Consider the following 17,340-nt stretch of genomic DNA (forward strand, 5'->3'; position numbering starts at 1 on the left):
TTTAAGAGATTTTACCACTAATCTCTAGACTGTAAGGGTAATTCTGAGTTTACCGATCCCTACAAGTTCCTAAGTATCTTTATAAACACTCACTCTACACTACAAGCTCTAAAGCTCTCATGTCTTTTCTGAAATGATCACCTGTCCAATTTACAAAGAAACAAAAATCACAATGAGGCTACTGTTCTCATCACAGACAAGTCATTGGCAGAGAATAGAAACAAAAGCTTTTTTACCAGCTTCAGGTATGACAAGTCTCCTTAGTTCATTTACCTTTTCCATAGATTCCTTGAAGAACCTCCTTTAAATATTTGCAGATTACATTTTTCTTCAAGTTCTTCCACTTTACAGCAACACAATCATGGAAATGTCATTACCAAATGCCAGTCTTGATCTGTTCTTCATAACAAAACTGAAATTTACATTCACTCCTAGACTCTGCCTCTAACAATTCAAGAAGATTAAACGTTCTGAAAGGAAAAGGTTTAACAGCATGCTACGAACCTTGGAAGGTCCAAGAAAGAAAGGGGAAGAAATAAGCAACTCTTTAGAAATTCCAGTGTTGAACAAAACACTCACACAACCTTGTGGTTCTAAGACAATTTAAGTCACTGTTGCTGCCAACAGTTTTATTCTCCAGCTCCATGTAATCCTACAGTGGCATGTAGTACCACCCACTCCCTATCACCCATACTAGTGCTCCCAGACCCAGTGGTGAGCAGGTAAACTTCCTACACCGGCAGAAAACTCTTCTGTTGTTGTGTAGAATTCAATTTCTACAGGTACTGCAAGCCAAACTAGCTCACTGTAGGATCTGATCAATCCAGGTGTCAGCTGCAACAGAGAAGCCTGGATCATAGGAACGACAGCAAGGATCTGAACAGTTTAAATTGTCAAGATAATGCTGTTTTGAGACCGCAGAATTTTCTGTGAGGTGCGTTTCTTCTTCCTACAATTACAACTCTATGGTCACCATGCTAGCTCAGCTTCCAGCTTTGTAAAAATCAGCCTGTCAGACTGACTCCTGGTTTTCCAACTCCTGCTCTTCCTACCTATGGACATAATACATTCTCCAGTGGCTTCCACTCAGACAGGTTAAGGAACATTTGCAGCAAAACTGCTACAAAGGCCCGGCTGCCAGACTTGTTCGAGCACAACAAATAATTACGAGCATTAAGACATGCAGTTTGCACCTATGGCATCCGTTCTGGCTGCAACCACAGACCTTATTCACCTCAAAGCATCCACAAAGGGCATGCACTTTCAGAATCCTGCCTCACCTTTAGTCCCAAGCATGTAAGGAGGAGTGCACAAAGAACCATTTCAGTCTTAGGCCAGAATGATCCTGGGAAGATCAACAGAAAAACAAAAGGAAGCACGATATGAGCATGCACATCTCAAAAATTTCCAGTCATTACTAAGTTACTTCTCTCCACCTTTCTACCTGCACTTACATCATTACTTCAACCCATAATCTCCCCTCATTGGCAGCTGGATAGTTCCCATGCCTGAGGAATGTAGTGAATGGATAAAGACTCTTTCAGAAAGACAGGCTGTGAAAATGAGAAGGGTTGTGCTCTACACAAATAAGCGGATCACAAACACGTAGCTTTGCTTTGGAATACACAGAGCTAGTCAAGAGATCAGCAACTGATACAGTGTGCTAACACAGTTGTGACCATATATTTGCATTTTTTCCACCTCCATAAGGGTGGTTTAACTTTGTGACAGATTGCCCTGAGAGGCTGTGGAGGCTTCATCCTTGGAGATATTCAAAACCTGACTGGATATGCCCCCAAGCAACCTGATCTAACTTCAGAGCAGGCTCTAGCTTTCAAGTTGGCCACTTTGAGTAGCAGGTTGGTCCAGATGACTTTTAAAGGTCCCTTTGAAGCCAAATTATCCTTTGATTCTCTGGGGCCTTCTCCTGCAGTACACCGGGCCTCTTATGTTACTTACTGCTATGCCCCAGCTGCAATGGTTGGATGCATGCTCCAAAAGGCAGTATTTCACAGCTAGAACTAGATTTGTGGGTTCACTGGGAAACATTCTTTCTTTCTTTCTTTTGCATAATCAAGATCATCTGGCAAGTTCTTACAGTCATTAAAAAACTAAAAATTAAATTCCTCATGCTGAAAGTGGAAAGTGCTTCTATAGGTTTGACAGAGGGGGGGCGGGGAACAGGACCCACAGCCTGATACTGGAAAGAGATTGAAGAAGAAATTCAATATATGGTAAAGGCCAATCCTGTCTGGAAAGAAGAGTAACAAAGGAGGGAAAGAATTTGTGAAGCTTTTACTGTTAAGCTATAAATAAACAACCGAAAACAAGCCTCGCTCATCATCATTTCATTTTCCTGGTGGAAGCAGGCATCCAACAAGATAGTCCTTCACAGAAAGATGTAGAAAGCTGTCAGGGACACAAAGGGTCCTTTAGGTCCCAAGTTAAGTTTGAAACTATTTTTGTGGAAAAAAAGCTACTTCAAGCCTTTAAAAGTCAAAACTGTCTCACTGGGAATAAGGAAAGATGGACTGCAATCCAGACAAAACAGAGTTAAACCTTTAATCTTAGTCTACAGGATATTTATGAACGTTGTCTGAGTTAGGGAAACAGGGACACATAGTACCATTAGTAGGAACACTTGATATGGCCTCTTTTGTTATGAACAAAAACCTTCTTCATTGAGAAGAAAAAGGCATAACACAGGAATGAAAGTTGCCCCACAGCATTTGAGAGATAAGATTTGGAAAGCTCTGCTTTCTAGAACAGTGAGCTAACAACAGTGTGGATAGTGCAGGTAATACTGAAACTCCTAAAAAATAATTTCACTATCATAACAACTAACTGCCTCTGCCATGGGAGGCTCAGCCAGGCTCAACATCACTCCCTTCCTGCTTCATATTAAGAAAAATCTCAACTCAAAGCATTGCATCTTGCCTGGTCACAGAACTAAGAATGTAGCTCATGCCGTGAGTCTATTCCTCATCCAGGAACAGAAGGCCCAATACTTCATGTTGATATTCAAAAGTAATATATTACTTTTTTATATATATGAAGATGTCCTTAAACATGAAAAACAGCCTCCAAGGCACCTCATAAAATATGAAATATAAACACTGAAAGCAGGGCTGTCAAAAGAACCCAAACTGAATTCCAAGAATGGAATAAGCCAATTTCCAAAGTAGCTGAGAAGTACAATAACAATGGGGACACACCAATTTACATATTCATGAAACAAGTATGAGGGAGAACAATGTACAAGAGTAACCCCTCCAGGTATTTAGACAGGCAAAATAATTCCTCATTCTCACTGACAGGACACATATTATCTTGAATGTAAATTTATCCATGGACTACTATTCAAAGACAGACTATTGGGTTACCCAAACAATTAGTTATCATTCCATCGCTCCTGGTTTTCCCTACATCTACATTTTTCAAAGCCTGGATAGTAAAAAGTGTTGATGCATCTAGCACAGTCCCTATGTGACTGCACATACTTTATTTACAAAGAATGTATGCATTCAATATTACATTAAAAAGCTACATTAAGAGAAAACTATTGCAGCCGCAAAGTCAAGAGCATAAAGGTTAGACACAGCCACAACTAAGGATATATCTGTAGCACTGATCTACTAGCCCACCCACATCCTGTCTTCAGTCAGACAAACAAACATTATTTTTCCCCACAGCAGATACCTAATGTGCAGAGGAGGTACAGCACTCTCTTATCAAGCAGCTACTCAGCACTGTATTTTCTGTTGTTCAGTGTGTAGTCCATGGACTGGTATACTGAAATCCTTGCTTGAAACACACCATTATTAATTTCTCCTGAAGTTTTATTTAATGTGCTTATCACAGTAATACCTAAGTCCTTCACAATCTTAATTTATTTTGTCAATACCACAGGAAATCAGTGAGTAGTCTACTGGTTTCCCATATGGGGAAGGGAAACCCAGAAGTAAGTGTTAAAGAAGGGATTCTAGATGCCACATTTGGAAGACTGCGATTTCACAGTTGCTCATGCTGCTCTGATTGATTTTATTTGTGGACACAAGTATTCAGTTCTTTCACAAAGCTGATCCTAGTATCTAAAGTCTGCACACTCAGAAAATGCAAAAACATGCAATTAAAGGCAATTTCTGAGCAGTTCAATTTAACTCACCAGACTAACACTTTTCTTCCAGCAATGTTCTGCTTTAATTGTCACAAATTCATGTAACCACAAAGAAGGCATCCTACAAATTGTCTCTCCTTCACCATACTTCAAGTTGTATTTCCAGAACAGAACACCCTGTACTTTCAGGAGGCTAAAGAAAAAGCAGCAAGTGATTAAGTAATTTAAAGTGTAGTATCTGAAAACAAATGCACAACAAAGGAGTCAAAAATGCAAACCTGATTTTGCAAATTTCTAATTTTTGGGCATTTGCTATTGCTACTCATAATAGTATTTTATCTATACATTTGCAGACAATCAAAAGCAAACTTCCCTGGCACCTAAGTAACACATGCATGACACTGGTGGAATAGTGCCATGAGGGTTACACCAATTTTATCTCCCACACAGGCCTCTGACACTTGAGCTGACAGCTACGTGTCAGCAGCACTGGAGCTGTAGCCACTGTGTGGACCAGCACCTTAAGGTAGATGGGCTTCACCATCAGCAAGTGTCTGTGTAACCAACCGGCAGAGGAAAATCTGCACGTCTGATCCCACTCCAGGCATTGGAAGTCAGCAACTACTGAATGCAGCTTGCTTTGCCCCAAATTCTCACTCCCCACTCACCTCCCTCAGCATTCATCCCACTGCCTTTCTGTCCCACCTTCATTCTATTCCCTATTTTTCCAGTTACTATCCAACTACAGATTTCTCTACTGTCATATAATTTCTTTGCCACCAATTTTGAATACCACTCTAACCACTTGATTGCCTGCCTTTGCCTTGAAACTTGTTTTCCATTTGAGGCTCCTTGATCAGTCTGTGAGTTTCAACACACAACCCGTGCTGCACTGGTTTTCAGATCCAATTTCCTTCTTGCAGGAAGCAATTTCTTATCTAGCAAGAGTTTCACTGCCATCACTTCCTGTTATCATTTCTTGTTCCAACATGTTTGCCAAGTACACTGCCTCCCCACTAGATTTTTCTCCACTGGCACCTCAGTTCCCAGTCCCAAACCAAATCCAATCATCTTGTCCCCCCTATATTTGAATGGAATGAGTGACCCCATTCAGGTCTCTGTCAGTGAGGAGGTATAACATGAAAGATCTCCATTTTGAATTGTGTGCTCAGACCAAACTGTATCTCCCATCCCAGAGCAGAAACAAAGCCACAACACCAGAAGTCCTTTTTTTGCATAACACAGGGCTATGTTTCAAACGTTTCAGCTGTAAAGCTTAAACAAACCTCTAAGATGCTTAACATATTATTTTCTGAATTAGTAATAATTTGGGACAAATTTATGTCTAATTTCATCAGCAAAAGCTACCTCAGCCGAACTGAGTTCCTGTTCTAAGCTAGTCCTTCCAAAAACATCCTTATGGATTTAAGGAACAACAGAAAAACATATTCTTTTCTCCTTGAAGTGCCCTCCTTCCACTAAATGACTTGGAAAAAATTTCCAAAACTCTCTCAAAAAGATAAGACTGAGGGGGCAGACGTATATTAATAAGGAAGGACAAATTCTAAGCAATAAAGCCCTGAAAGGTTTGGGCCACTGCAATTTTTAGATGGGTGAGATGAGACCCATCTACAATGTCACAGAACACATCATACAATGCTTTATCAGATAAGTATGTCACTTAAGAATGGAATCACACGGAGAGAAGAGCTGCCAGTGTATAGAATCTGGAGTTTGGGGCGTTTGCCTGGGTGTAAAAGACTTGTCTAACATTTTCTGTCTTTGGTGGAGGTAGTAATGGAAGTGTATTTCTTTCCAGGCTCATGCCCTGATCTTAGACATTGTAAGCATAACAGAGGGACCTGTAATAAGAATCACATTTGCACTGTGCTCCAGCAGCTCTGTCTGTGCACTTATTTCTATTCCTAAACTGCTTGTCAAACAATTAATAGCTGTATATTTTGAACAGCTAAAGAGAACACTTCCACAGCTTTTTACAAACAACTTTCTCTTCTGTCCTTGCAAAAACTTAAATTAAAAGGAAATCATCCTCCTCAAAGTTTCACAGCGTTGTACCAACAAAAGACAACCAACATGATACCTAGAGGATACTTTCAAATCACATTCTTAGAACTCAGGGGAAATATTTATTGATCTTTTGACTGCTGTGTTTCCCTACCAGATCTAATTATTCTTTAGATGGAAACTGCCAAGAAACAGCTTTTGATAGCATGGATTTTGAGCATATTACTTCATGGATGTTACATTACAACTATTACTGTGAATAAAATCATCTACCCTAATAACAGTGTCACTGCAGTCTAACCTCCTTCTTAGCTAAAAAATCAAAGAAAGAACACTGGTATATTTAGTCTTTTTACTTCACACCTTGACAAAACGGATCAAATCACTAGTGTGTCTCTTTCAATAGCTGTTCTTCCTTGTTTTACTCACAGATGTGTCAAGATGAGTAACAAGCACAGCAAGACAGTCCCCAGTTCAATACCTGCCCTATATGGAAAAAACACCTGCTGTATGACAGGAAAGGTTTTCTACTTGTTAATGCAGGTAAACAATTAATTAGTGTAATTCTAGCAGCATTTTTCTGACAACACTGGCAGAATACCTTTGCTCTCAGGTATTCTGTTCCATTTGTCAAAGCACATGTAACACATTCTGCTTCAACTTGCTTAAACTTTTGACAATTACAAAGGCATTTTATCACACTTTTAATCCTGAAATGGACTAGGCCTTTAAACAGATATAGAAATCATGTGAGCTCTTCCATTTAAGGATCATTTTAAGGACACCACTACAGATTTTAGTGACACTGTCAATGTTAATTATTTACAATACAAGGAAATAAAAAATAATTAATAGTTTCAGTAGTGGCATTCTTTTTGTTGTTGTCGTTCTCCTTTTCATTCCACTCTTTCCATGGAGCAAAGGGCAGATACAAAAGGAAATAGTAATTCTTGAAACTGGTAATTCACCACATTTTACAGACAAGAATTTATAAAAATAAGTAAATAAAGGGACTTGTCCATGAACACTGGTATTCCTTGAAGTCCATATCAATTTAAAGACCATCTGCTCAATAAAAGACCCATCTCAATACTGGTCAAAGTTCAGCAGTACCAGTCTCCCTCATATTCACAGTTGCTGAGAATCAGTCAACTGCCCATCATTCACAAATGGAAAACGAGTAGACTTGGAGAAAAGGTGGAAAAAGCCAAAGCTACTGTCATTGCTTAAAGAACAGGTAATAGAGAACTCTGTTCACAAATCTAGTAAAGCAAGCACAGCTGTCAGTTTCATAAGATTAAGTTTTTCACATCAGTACTTGTGGTATCTCCTGATCTCTCACACTCCAACACACAGTCTACCCTTTTGATTTAAGTGCTGCAGAACACTACTGTTTGCGCAGTCACGCTGCTCCCTGACTCGGAGGAGTGATGCAGTATAAAAAAAAACACCTGCCACCAAGAAGAGGCTGATTTAAAACTACACCAGTATGCAGACCTGGTTCACAATACAACTGCTCAGACAAATGTGCCAGCAAAACTTGCCTAGGTGACACAGCACTGGAACGGGAATTGTTGGAAAAGTGACACAGAAACCCCTGGCCAGTTAGACTGTCTTGTGAAACATCAGGCTAATTTTCATTTCTTGACTAGGATGTATGGAAACACATCTTTCATTTTGATTTTGTCCTTTTTTATACTGTTTATCATCCAGATGGCCATTCCTGAGAATTCTTACTACAATTAAAAATCTGGCAATGCTTTCTGGCATTTTCAGGTATGATGACATGCACGTATGCTCAAGATGACGTGCCCTATGAGTCTGATTTTCCTGGCTGGTTGTTCTAGAACATACGCAAATTAAAATCTTCAGACCTTAACACAGCTCTCTGAAATTAACATAATAAAGTATTTCCATGCAGAAACATTCCTACCTCTCCACCTTGCAAGGGTGACTTTGGACCGAGCCCATATCTACCAGTGATGACATACTGAAGAAACAAAGCACTTTTGAGAAGATCAAATTCATTGTTAGCCTTGTTATTTAGCACCAGTTTGAGACAGCAGCAGATCATTCACAGAAGAACAGAAATCTCTGATAGGAAGGAGGAAAACTGCAAGAACACCCAGGATGGTTAGAGAGTACAAATCCTTTCTTCCAATAAGCACCATAAGAGAGCTGGTCTTTGGTGTCACAGTTCTGAAAAAACACAAAACCCAATTCTTCTTAAAATATGTGGCAGTTGTTGAAATGCAGTTATTAAAATATGATAATAGAGCAAATGTTTGAACTGATGTTTTTTCTACTAGAGCTGTGTTTGTCTCATGTATCTAATATTGGGGTGGTCACACAGTGGATCACACCCACCTCTAAATACAGCCACCATTCCGAAATCCCCTCTATATAGTCCATAACTGCCTACTAGTACTGCTTATGGCTCCATCAGATTTAACACCAATCAGACTGGCAAGTGATCGATTCCCACAGTGAAAGAACATCAGAAATGGCTTCAAGCGATTCTGAGCCCAGCACTTTCAACAGCACAAAATTCACTTAATGTCAAACCACCTTCCAGTCCTTTGCACACAATGCAGCTTCTTCTCCAGTTCTCACTTAACTTAGAAACCAATTTCCCAACTCTGCAGAGGAAGCAATGGCTGCTCTGGCTGTAGTTAGTAGCAGGAAACAGGCCAACTCCGCAGTGCTCAACAAGGCACCTTGCCAAGGACACTTGCCTCTGCTCCATCACTCCCAAAGCCACTGCTGCACGCTGCCGGAAAAGCTCTTACAGTCAGGTGCACTGATGGACTGACAAGCGCCAGGGGACTACTGAAACGGCCAGAAGGAAGACGAGGTGATTATTCCCCCTCTTGTGTGACAGAAGACAGCATTTATGTGACTAAATGACTCAAAAATATTATAAGTTTTGATATTTTGATATAGCAACTGTTTTGTATCTGTAAAAGCCCTCTCTCACCATAGATCCAGCTGATTCATAAGTGCTTTTCTCACCATTTCACGAAAACACAGGGATTTGTTATCCAACCTTATCTTTTTTCCCTCAGGTTTCCTATACTTTACAGAAATGAGACGAGCTCAGTTGGTTAGAACATGGTGCTAATAACGCCAAGGCTGTGGGTTTAATCCCTGTATGGGCTATTCACTTCAGAGTGGGACTTGATGATCCTTGTGGGTCCCTTCCAATTCAGAATATTCTGTGACATATTCTGTGAAATCTTTCAATTATCCCGATTCCTCCATGTTTACTTCCACTGCTATCTGATCCAGCGTGAGCAAAAAAATCAAAGACCACAACTATTTGTAATCAGTTTAAACTAAATAAGAAATGAAGGACAGATTATACAAAACAAAATCACATTCTGCAGATGAAAAACCTAAACAAAACACTGACTTGTATAACAAATTTGAGGCCCACCCTGGAAACCCAGATGCCTAAACCAACACACCAACCTTTACCAAATTAAAAGAATCTATCTTCTAAATACTTCCTCTGCAGAAAAAATGAAGGTAAGAGATCTGTTTCCAGATGTCACTTATTTGACTTAAGAAAAGCCAGCTGATCTTGCACAAAGTATTACCAGTTTAGAATATATTATTACTATGCCCTTTTCATTCCTCACCTAGGCTGATCATTTGGTTTTGACTTCCAAAGGGAAAGCCAAAAAGTCTTAGGAAAAGTTCATACTTCGTTTTATACTTTAGTCACTCCAGTATCTTTGATAGTTTAAAGTTCATGAAAGCAACTTTCCTTAAAACTATTTTCCTTCACAGGACAGTATCAGAAAATATGGAGATTCCAGAAACCTACAATAAAGGTATTGGTAAGTTGCTGACCCAGTGAATTACAATTTCTGCTGTTCTGGTAGCAAAGATTTTAATGAAGATATTATTGTGTATCATTTTAATGAGGGAAAGATCCAAATTTCCATAATACATTCTTCCCCAAAAAACAGCTCTTGAACTGTGCTGCCCTACAGGTAAGGTGTGCAGTCTGTGGGGAAAGGTACTGCTCAGTCCTAGACACAGGTAAGAAAGAATATTCAGAACGAGGAGACAACCCATGTGTGTGTTTTGTCTCTTTCCACTAAGTCTCCCCTATAGGGTGGGACTTTCCTACAGGCTTGCTCCACCTCCACCCCATCCTACCCCATACATTCCTGCTCACAAGCTTTAATTTGTCTATCTTCAAATTCCTCAAGCCTGTTACATTACTGCATTAGCAAACTTAGACAAATAGTTTAAAAGTACACATTTTGATGGGGCTCACCGCACGTCTGAAAATGTCCTGCAGAGTTTTGTTATATTACTCGCTACGTATTTCAAATTAACATAGGAATTACCAGACTAGATTAGACAATGAGCCACTTAGATTAGCTTGGATACAACATGAAAGCATGCCAAGAGAGACATGAAGTCCTCATACAGGGCAAACAGGAAGAGCAGCGCTGGAAGGGGACAAGAGAAACACAGCTGCTCCACTCCACAGCAGATTGTACTAAACTGGTTTAGCTTCAGGAATTGAGCTCTTAAACTTAGGCTACAGCTACACTGAGCCAGTTTAAATCAGACCAGTTGCAATATCACCCTCCACTTTTTTCCATATATGCCTTCCTGTCCATTAGATTCCACGATCTCAGAGCTCTTTTCCAACCTAATTGATTATGTGATACTTTGATTCCTGTGCAACAGTGTTGTGTATATCTGATTCAGTAACCAACTCAGCAGGTGCAGCCCCCCAAGGCAGCAGAAAAAAATTCATCATTTTATACAGTTCAGCTTTTGCCTTGGAAATCTACAGAGTACTACTGCCAGTGTGCAAAGGAAACGAGTGCATGGCTTGGGTAAGCAGGTACTTATTTAAGTAAGGCATAAACAACAGCTATTTTCAAAAAATACTTGTTGAACTTAAATTATTTCCAAAACCGTTAAAGCATAAATCAGTTTAAGAATTTCCTTCTAGACTTAAAAGGAAAAAAATTAATTCTACATCTCCTAACTGCCATTTACAATGATTTCTGGACTCATGCTGTGTTGAGGAATCTAACATGGATCTTGAGCTGCATGCTGGTTCATCACATGGCCAGTCATACCGGGGCTGTGTGGGGTGTTTGGGATGCTGCGTCATTCTGAGTTTCAGCTGCGGAAGAAAAGGAATCAGCAGTGACTGCCGGGCCTACACTGCTGGATTGCCTGGGAATCACTGCCCCAAGGAGTCGCTGCTGCTGTGTCCACTGACTGAAACAACCCAATCTCCCCTCCTTTCCCTTCTGCCACGCCAGATCTTATCACTTCTGACGTACACAAATCCTGTAAACCTCAGCATTGCAAGAGCTTCCCACTTATGCCTTGGTTCTAGGCTTCAGCGATACATCAGTGTGCTCTACTGTCAAGGTATACACCACGTGACTTGTGGAAGGGACAACTTTCAATTTTGCTACGTATCCCACTGTTCTGTTCAATTTTCCTAAGTTTAGAAGTGTCTTTTCCACTCTAGCCCTGTGAGGTAAATAATTCCAAGCTTTTTGATATCGTATGCTGGATTTTTGGTTTCTGAAGCCTCCAGCCATGTTACCGACAGTCAGCAAATCCACAAGATTACTGACTATATCACCTACAGAAATACCATATTTTTAAAAAGCATCCTACAGTTTCCAACTTGACTGTGTAAAGTTAACATTCTTCTAACAATTTACTTAAGAAATTGCCTAGGTCTTAAAGGTCAAAAAAATAAGCTCTAATCAAAGGGTGAATACGTGACCAAAAAAAAACTATTACTTCCTACAATATCTTGTATTACCTTCAGAGTCTGAGCCCTGAATTGTTAAGCTTTCAACACAAATAAGGACAGAAAAGGAAACAAAAGCAGGTCATTATCCAGTAAGCATACATTCTCTTAAACCACTCCTCTATGTTGTACAAAATTTTACTCAATTTGGATCTCTCACACAACAGTAGATAACTAAAAGGGTACAGAATGCATTACCTCCTGGATATTGTTCCAGGACACATTTTCCTAGGCCAACTGAGGACTTTAACAAGGCAAATGATACACAAAGCTTTTGCTTGTGTCTTCCACCAGAAATCTGTATCAAAACATGTGCAAAAGGTCTAGAAAAGAGAACTGGAAAATTGAGAGGGAAGATTTTTCATCTCTCTCCATGAGAAAGAATTGTTTCATACAAGACAACTCCCACCCCTCAGAAAAAAAACCACAGTCAGACAGTCTAGACTATTTATAACAAAATTTCTATCTGCAGTCTTTCAGTATTTTTTTCTCACTCCTTTTCAAACCGTTAGTTATCTACATTGTTTTGAATGAAGACCTTGTATGAGAATAACTTCATGTTTTTTGGATTTTCTTTCCAGTAATTTCCTTAATTTTTCTCATTCTTGAACTACATATTTCTCAGCAATAATTTTCCAACTTGCATACTTTATCTTTTTTCTTGCAACATATGCAGCATTAGGAGACATTAGGCAGAAGAGAGCAGAAAGGTCCACAATCTACGCTTGCCGTATTTAACTGCCCAAAAACAGACAGAAGACAGGAAAGAAGAAATCATCACCAAAAAATAAAAAGAATACTGAAATGATGGAGGACTAATTACGCATCTCAGAGACTGCAGCTAAAGTCCAGGACAGCTGCCTTTGCATAACGCTGTCCAAAGGACAGCACGCTCAGAGCAGTCAGATGTTCAGCCTTTCTGACAAGAAGTTATCTTGATTTGAAAACATCCTACAGAATTTCAATCTGTGTTAAAAATCATAGACTCCTCAGATTAAAACCAGAAAAGGTAAATAAAATTTTAGTAATACCAGAATAAAAGATACTGGTTTTCCCATGCATAAGTTTTATGCTTGATTGATCCATGCCACAACAGGGTAAAAATTCCGACCAAAGTTCTTCCCCAGAGTCACTTCCATGATTTCACTCCTACGTAAGATTTCCCAATAGGGAACAAGGAATATGATCACGTGGCAGGCTCTTCTTCAGAGTTGAGGGTACTTTTATATTTTGTTCCCACACAGGATTACTCAAATACAATTTTCAGAAATGAAATTTTTCCCTGGATCCCCAGTGGTATTTTTTTTTTTGACTGATATATGGGGAAGAGAAATGGAAGAGGTAAAGGTAAAGAACAACATTGCAGTCTCCTTACTTTAGGAAATCCAAACTAAAAAGTTGAAACAAAAATAAACTATAAGTGTTATACAGCTTGACATTGGTGGTATTAATATTCTTCCTATCATATAAGCTTACTATCTACAGCATCATTTTCCTTAACATTTCTGACACAGTGTCTTGCTTTTCCCTTTTAATCACCACAGGGAAAAAAAAACCTAATAGGAGAACAAAACAGAAATCTTACCATTTAGTTTTAAACACTGTAAATTGTAGTAATAGTTCAAATTATTGGGATGCGCATACTTTGTTTTTCACCACAGTTCGTTTTCAGCACATACGTAACTCCACATGCGTACAGCAGCACGCTTTAGTTATATCACATTATAATCTATACCACATTATAACAATTTGTACTGTTCGTTGAAAATTCCTTTTAGACTATTTCAAATGTGTTTTCTATTCTGGAGTTAGAACACAAACAGAAAAAAAAAAATCCCCCTGAAACACTTAAATGTGACCCATAAACTTCAATCATCTAAATAAAAATTAAGCTCCAAGATTTCTTATCAATTCAGAGGTCCTATAGTCCTTATCCTGAACTCAACAAAACAAAACAACTCTCCTCTCTTTTCTGCAGAAGGAAGGCAAAAATGGTTCTACTGCAAATTAGCAAATTTAACAATTATACTCAATTAACATAATAAATGCTACAAAACATGGTATGACGTACATCTACATGATTTAGATGATGAATGACAAGCAGTCTGGCACACATGGAATTCATTATTAAAGAGTACAGATGCTCCATTCTACAATCTTTTTCGAAATACCCTTTCAGCACATTCTCACCAAGATTTCCATCCTCAATGGTCAGCACCACTTCATCCATCACCAAGGCCCGGAAATCCAGCTCCTCTTCACAGCATTTGGCCTTCAGTGCTCTCAGGATCTCCTGCTGAGGGTAATCTTCTCTGATGCGACGGTCTGTTAAGAACCACAGCCTGGGAGCAACTGAACTGCACATCTTGGACTTGTCTTGCAACCTTCAAGGTTTCCTTTCAATGGAACTGCTAGACAGTGGAGAAGATGAGACTCTGTTAGAGCACATAATTCTTGATCCTTGCTGTACCAAGTCCCTCTCCCTCTCACAAGTCAGTCCTTTTCAACAGACTGCAACTTCCAACCTCCAAGAGGCAAAATCATGTCTACACCTAATCTGTCACCGAGGTACCAACAACACAAACAAATCTATTTACATTTGATGAAATGTGAAAGGCTAGTAATCAGGTCTTGGTCCTCATCCTAGCTTTCTTCACAAAAGGTATACAAATGATGTAACTATTGGTACTGGTAGTAGCATCCCCCTTCCTTGACAGTACTAAGAAGCATGCCAAGAACTTAAAACACTTTGAATGGTCATGTCTGAATGCCAGAATTTCAACTTCACTATTGGGATAATTCCTTACTATTGAAATAACTCAGCCCCTCTCCTAGGTACTGCTAAAACACCCAGTGACAGAGTTGATTTGTCCCTTTCCACCACACAGGGAAGAAAGTAGAGTGTGACAAATTCTTTATGTTAAAAAAGGTGCCCAGAAGAACAGAAGAAATTCACTAAAACAGAATTTTCCAGATAACTATTTAGGACTGATTTGTTCTTACACCTACTTCACATCTACTGTGCAATATACTTAGAAACATATTTAGTAGTATCCAGAACACATAATAACAGGAAAAAAACGATGGAACAAGGAGCATCAACAAAATGTTGGAAATACAGAACATTAATAATATATGTAAAATAAAGCAAAATCAAAGTCTGAATCTCAGTACTAGGCCTTTCTTGCTCCAAATCATTTTTAAATCACCTTTATACATAAACAGCATTAATGAATTCAGCACCAAGAACAGAAAAAACAGTTCAAATTGAGGAAATTCAGTGGTGTTAGAACTGGTAACAGCAAGGTACTTCTCCTCTTGCTTTACATACAGAGGACTTGAGCTATTCTTGACTGAATACATTTTTACTGAAATATTTTAAAAGCTGTAAAACAATTACAGGTATGCTAATGGACTACTCATTTGCAGTCAAGAAAGACAAGAAGCAGCATGGTGTAGGGAAAAAGAATTCTGGAGAAAACCAGAGCTGCTTTCAGTGTCAGATTTTAAGCTTTCCTGTTAAAATAAAGAGGTAGAAATCATGATTTTCATCAATATATCTTACATAAGTTCCAAAGAGAACTGAACTCTGGGATAGAAACAGGAGTTTCACCTGGTAATCCTAATGACAGGACCTGCTGTCAGCAGGAAATGTAAATACAGAAAGACAGTAAGTATACAACTGCTATCATTTGATATTACAAAGAATTTTAGTTTCTGCAGCAGGTCTTGGGACAAAACGATTGTTTAGCTACAACCACAAGAACTGGATTTTTTTTTTAATTAAAAAGTAAGATTTTTCTACTAGTACAGTTTTTTCTTAACACGAACATCAAATGTTAAGTGGACATTTTTACTCCTGGTACTGAGAACCATAATGACAACAAGCAAAGACTGAGACTTTTTTCCATTGTTTTGGTAAAGGAGGAGCAGCAATAAAGCCAAGGACTACAGTTCTTCATCCTAACAGACTGAAAGCAAGCAGAAGCTTGGGAAAGGCAATCATAGATCCAGACCAGCCCTTGACAGCAGTCTAGATCTTCAAGGTAAAGGAGGAAAAGGAGTGTTTGCTCCCTGCAGGAAAATGGGTATGAGGGGTTATAAGGAATATCTTTTGATATAAGGAATATCTTTTGATATCTCAAAGAACCTCTTTGTTCTTCAAAGCAGCCGAAAGTGGAAAGGGCAAGATGAGGTTTGGGCTTGCAATGGCTGACAACTATCAGATCCTGCCCCACTTTTGTCTCTCTCAACAATGGATTTCTCTACGCGGCAGTTTACATAAAACTTCCTGGAACAACACGCTCGGTTAGGAACCGGGACAGGCTGCGTTTTCCAGCAATGTCACCGCCGTGCTGTGGCACAGCCCAGAGGCCCCTGGGCACCGGCCCTCGCCGCTGCCATTTGCATGAGGGGCCGGCGAGGCGGCGCAGCGCCACCTGCCGCCCCGCCCCGGGAACGCAGCGCGGCCGCCGCGCCCGGACCGGGTTAAAGGACAGCCGGGGCACGGCGAGCACGCAAACAAATATACCAGGAACACCTTCTCGTCATTGGAAAAAACAAAAAAATCAGAAAACAATACATATTTTCAGCTTGCTTGAGGTTTTAGTTTGGGGTTTTGTGGTTTGAGGCTTTTTCCCCCTCTGCACTGGTTCTAACACTGGTGCAAAAAAACAAGTATTTTTTCCCCATTTTAGCTTGCTAGTAACCCTTGATTTCTTCACCAATCTACTCTCATTTTTCTCAAGCTTTTTTTCTACATCGCCCCACCTCCACCCCCTCAAGTCTGCCATCATCTCTCCCTGATGCCATTTCAGCACTCAAATTCTTAAAAATCAGCAAAGGGCCACGGTTCTACTTTTGAAAGAAGTTACAGCTTCATTGAGAAGAGCCATCCAGGTATCTCATTAAACGCACAGGCATACAAAAATGCCTTGGGTAGGGGTATTCATCTCCCTCCTAATATTATGTCTCATTCCCTTAAAATCTTAGGAGTTTTATAAATGTATATATAAAAGCTAACATCTCATCTTAAGGAAAGTAGGTAACAACCTCAAATCTGGAAGCAAAGATTAAGAAATTCACTTCAGATCAAGCTACAAGCCAGCAGCAGAGGCAGAAACTAGTAACCCTAACTCTTGGTTCCTTCACCCCAACCCTACACCTCCTTTTTTTTCCACCTGGAAAAATATCTTTTTCACACTAACATTCCGTTCCTAAAAACAGAATCTACTCATCAGTTTCAGTTTCTCTCCTTACAATCTCTATTTTGATGGTGTAAGAAGTCTCACAGAACACAAACCCTGCAATTTACCCTATTAACCCAAACATCTTAACAATCCCTCCCACATTCTCAAGAAAACAGTCCGTAGGAGGAAACCCAGCCTTTGCA

The 17,340-nt window shown here is 39.5% G+C and overlaps 1 protein-coding gene across 9 annotated transcripts in view; it reads right to left on the reverse strand.

The window, feature by feature from the left end:
• The window catches only part of RIMKLB (ribosomal modification protein rimK like family member B), a 44,069-nt gene that overhangs the window by 21,504 nt on the left and 5,225 nt on the right, over nt 1-17,340 (reverse strand). For 6 of the 9 annotated variants that reach the window (XM_032678516.1, XM_032678512.1, XM_032678518.1 and 3 more), the window contains one exon: nt 14,139-14,359. In XM_032678516.1, the coding sequence (XP_032534407.1) occupies nt 14,139-14,313 (175 nt within the window). In that variant the 5' untranslated portion in view covers nt 14,314-14,359. Of the gene's footprint in view, nt 1-1,280; nt 1,346-14,138; nt 14,360-17,340 lie in introns of those variants that run through there. The other 3 variants (XM_032678514.1, XM_032678517.1, XM_032678519.1) reach the window with 2 other exon arrangements.

This window comes from Chiroxiphia lanceolata, chromosome 2, assembly GCF_009829145.1.
Source record: "Chiroxiphia lanceolata isolate bChiLan1 chromosome 2, bChiLan1.pri, whole genome shotgun sequence".
Lineage (NCBI taxonomy): Eukaryota > Metazoa > Chordata > Aves > Passeriformes > Pipridae > Chiroxiphia > Chiroxiphia lanceolata.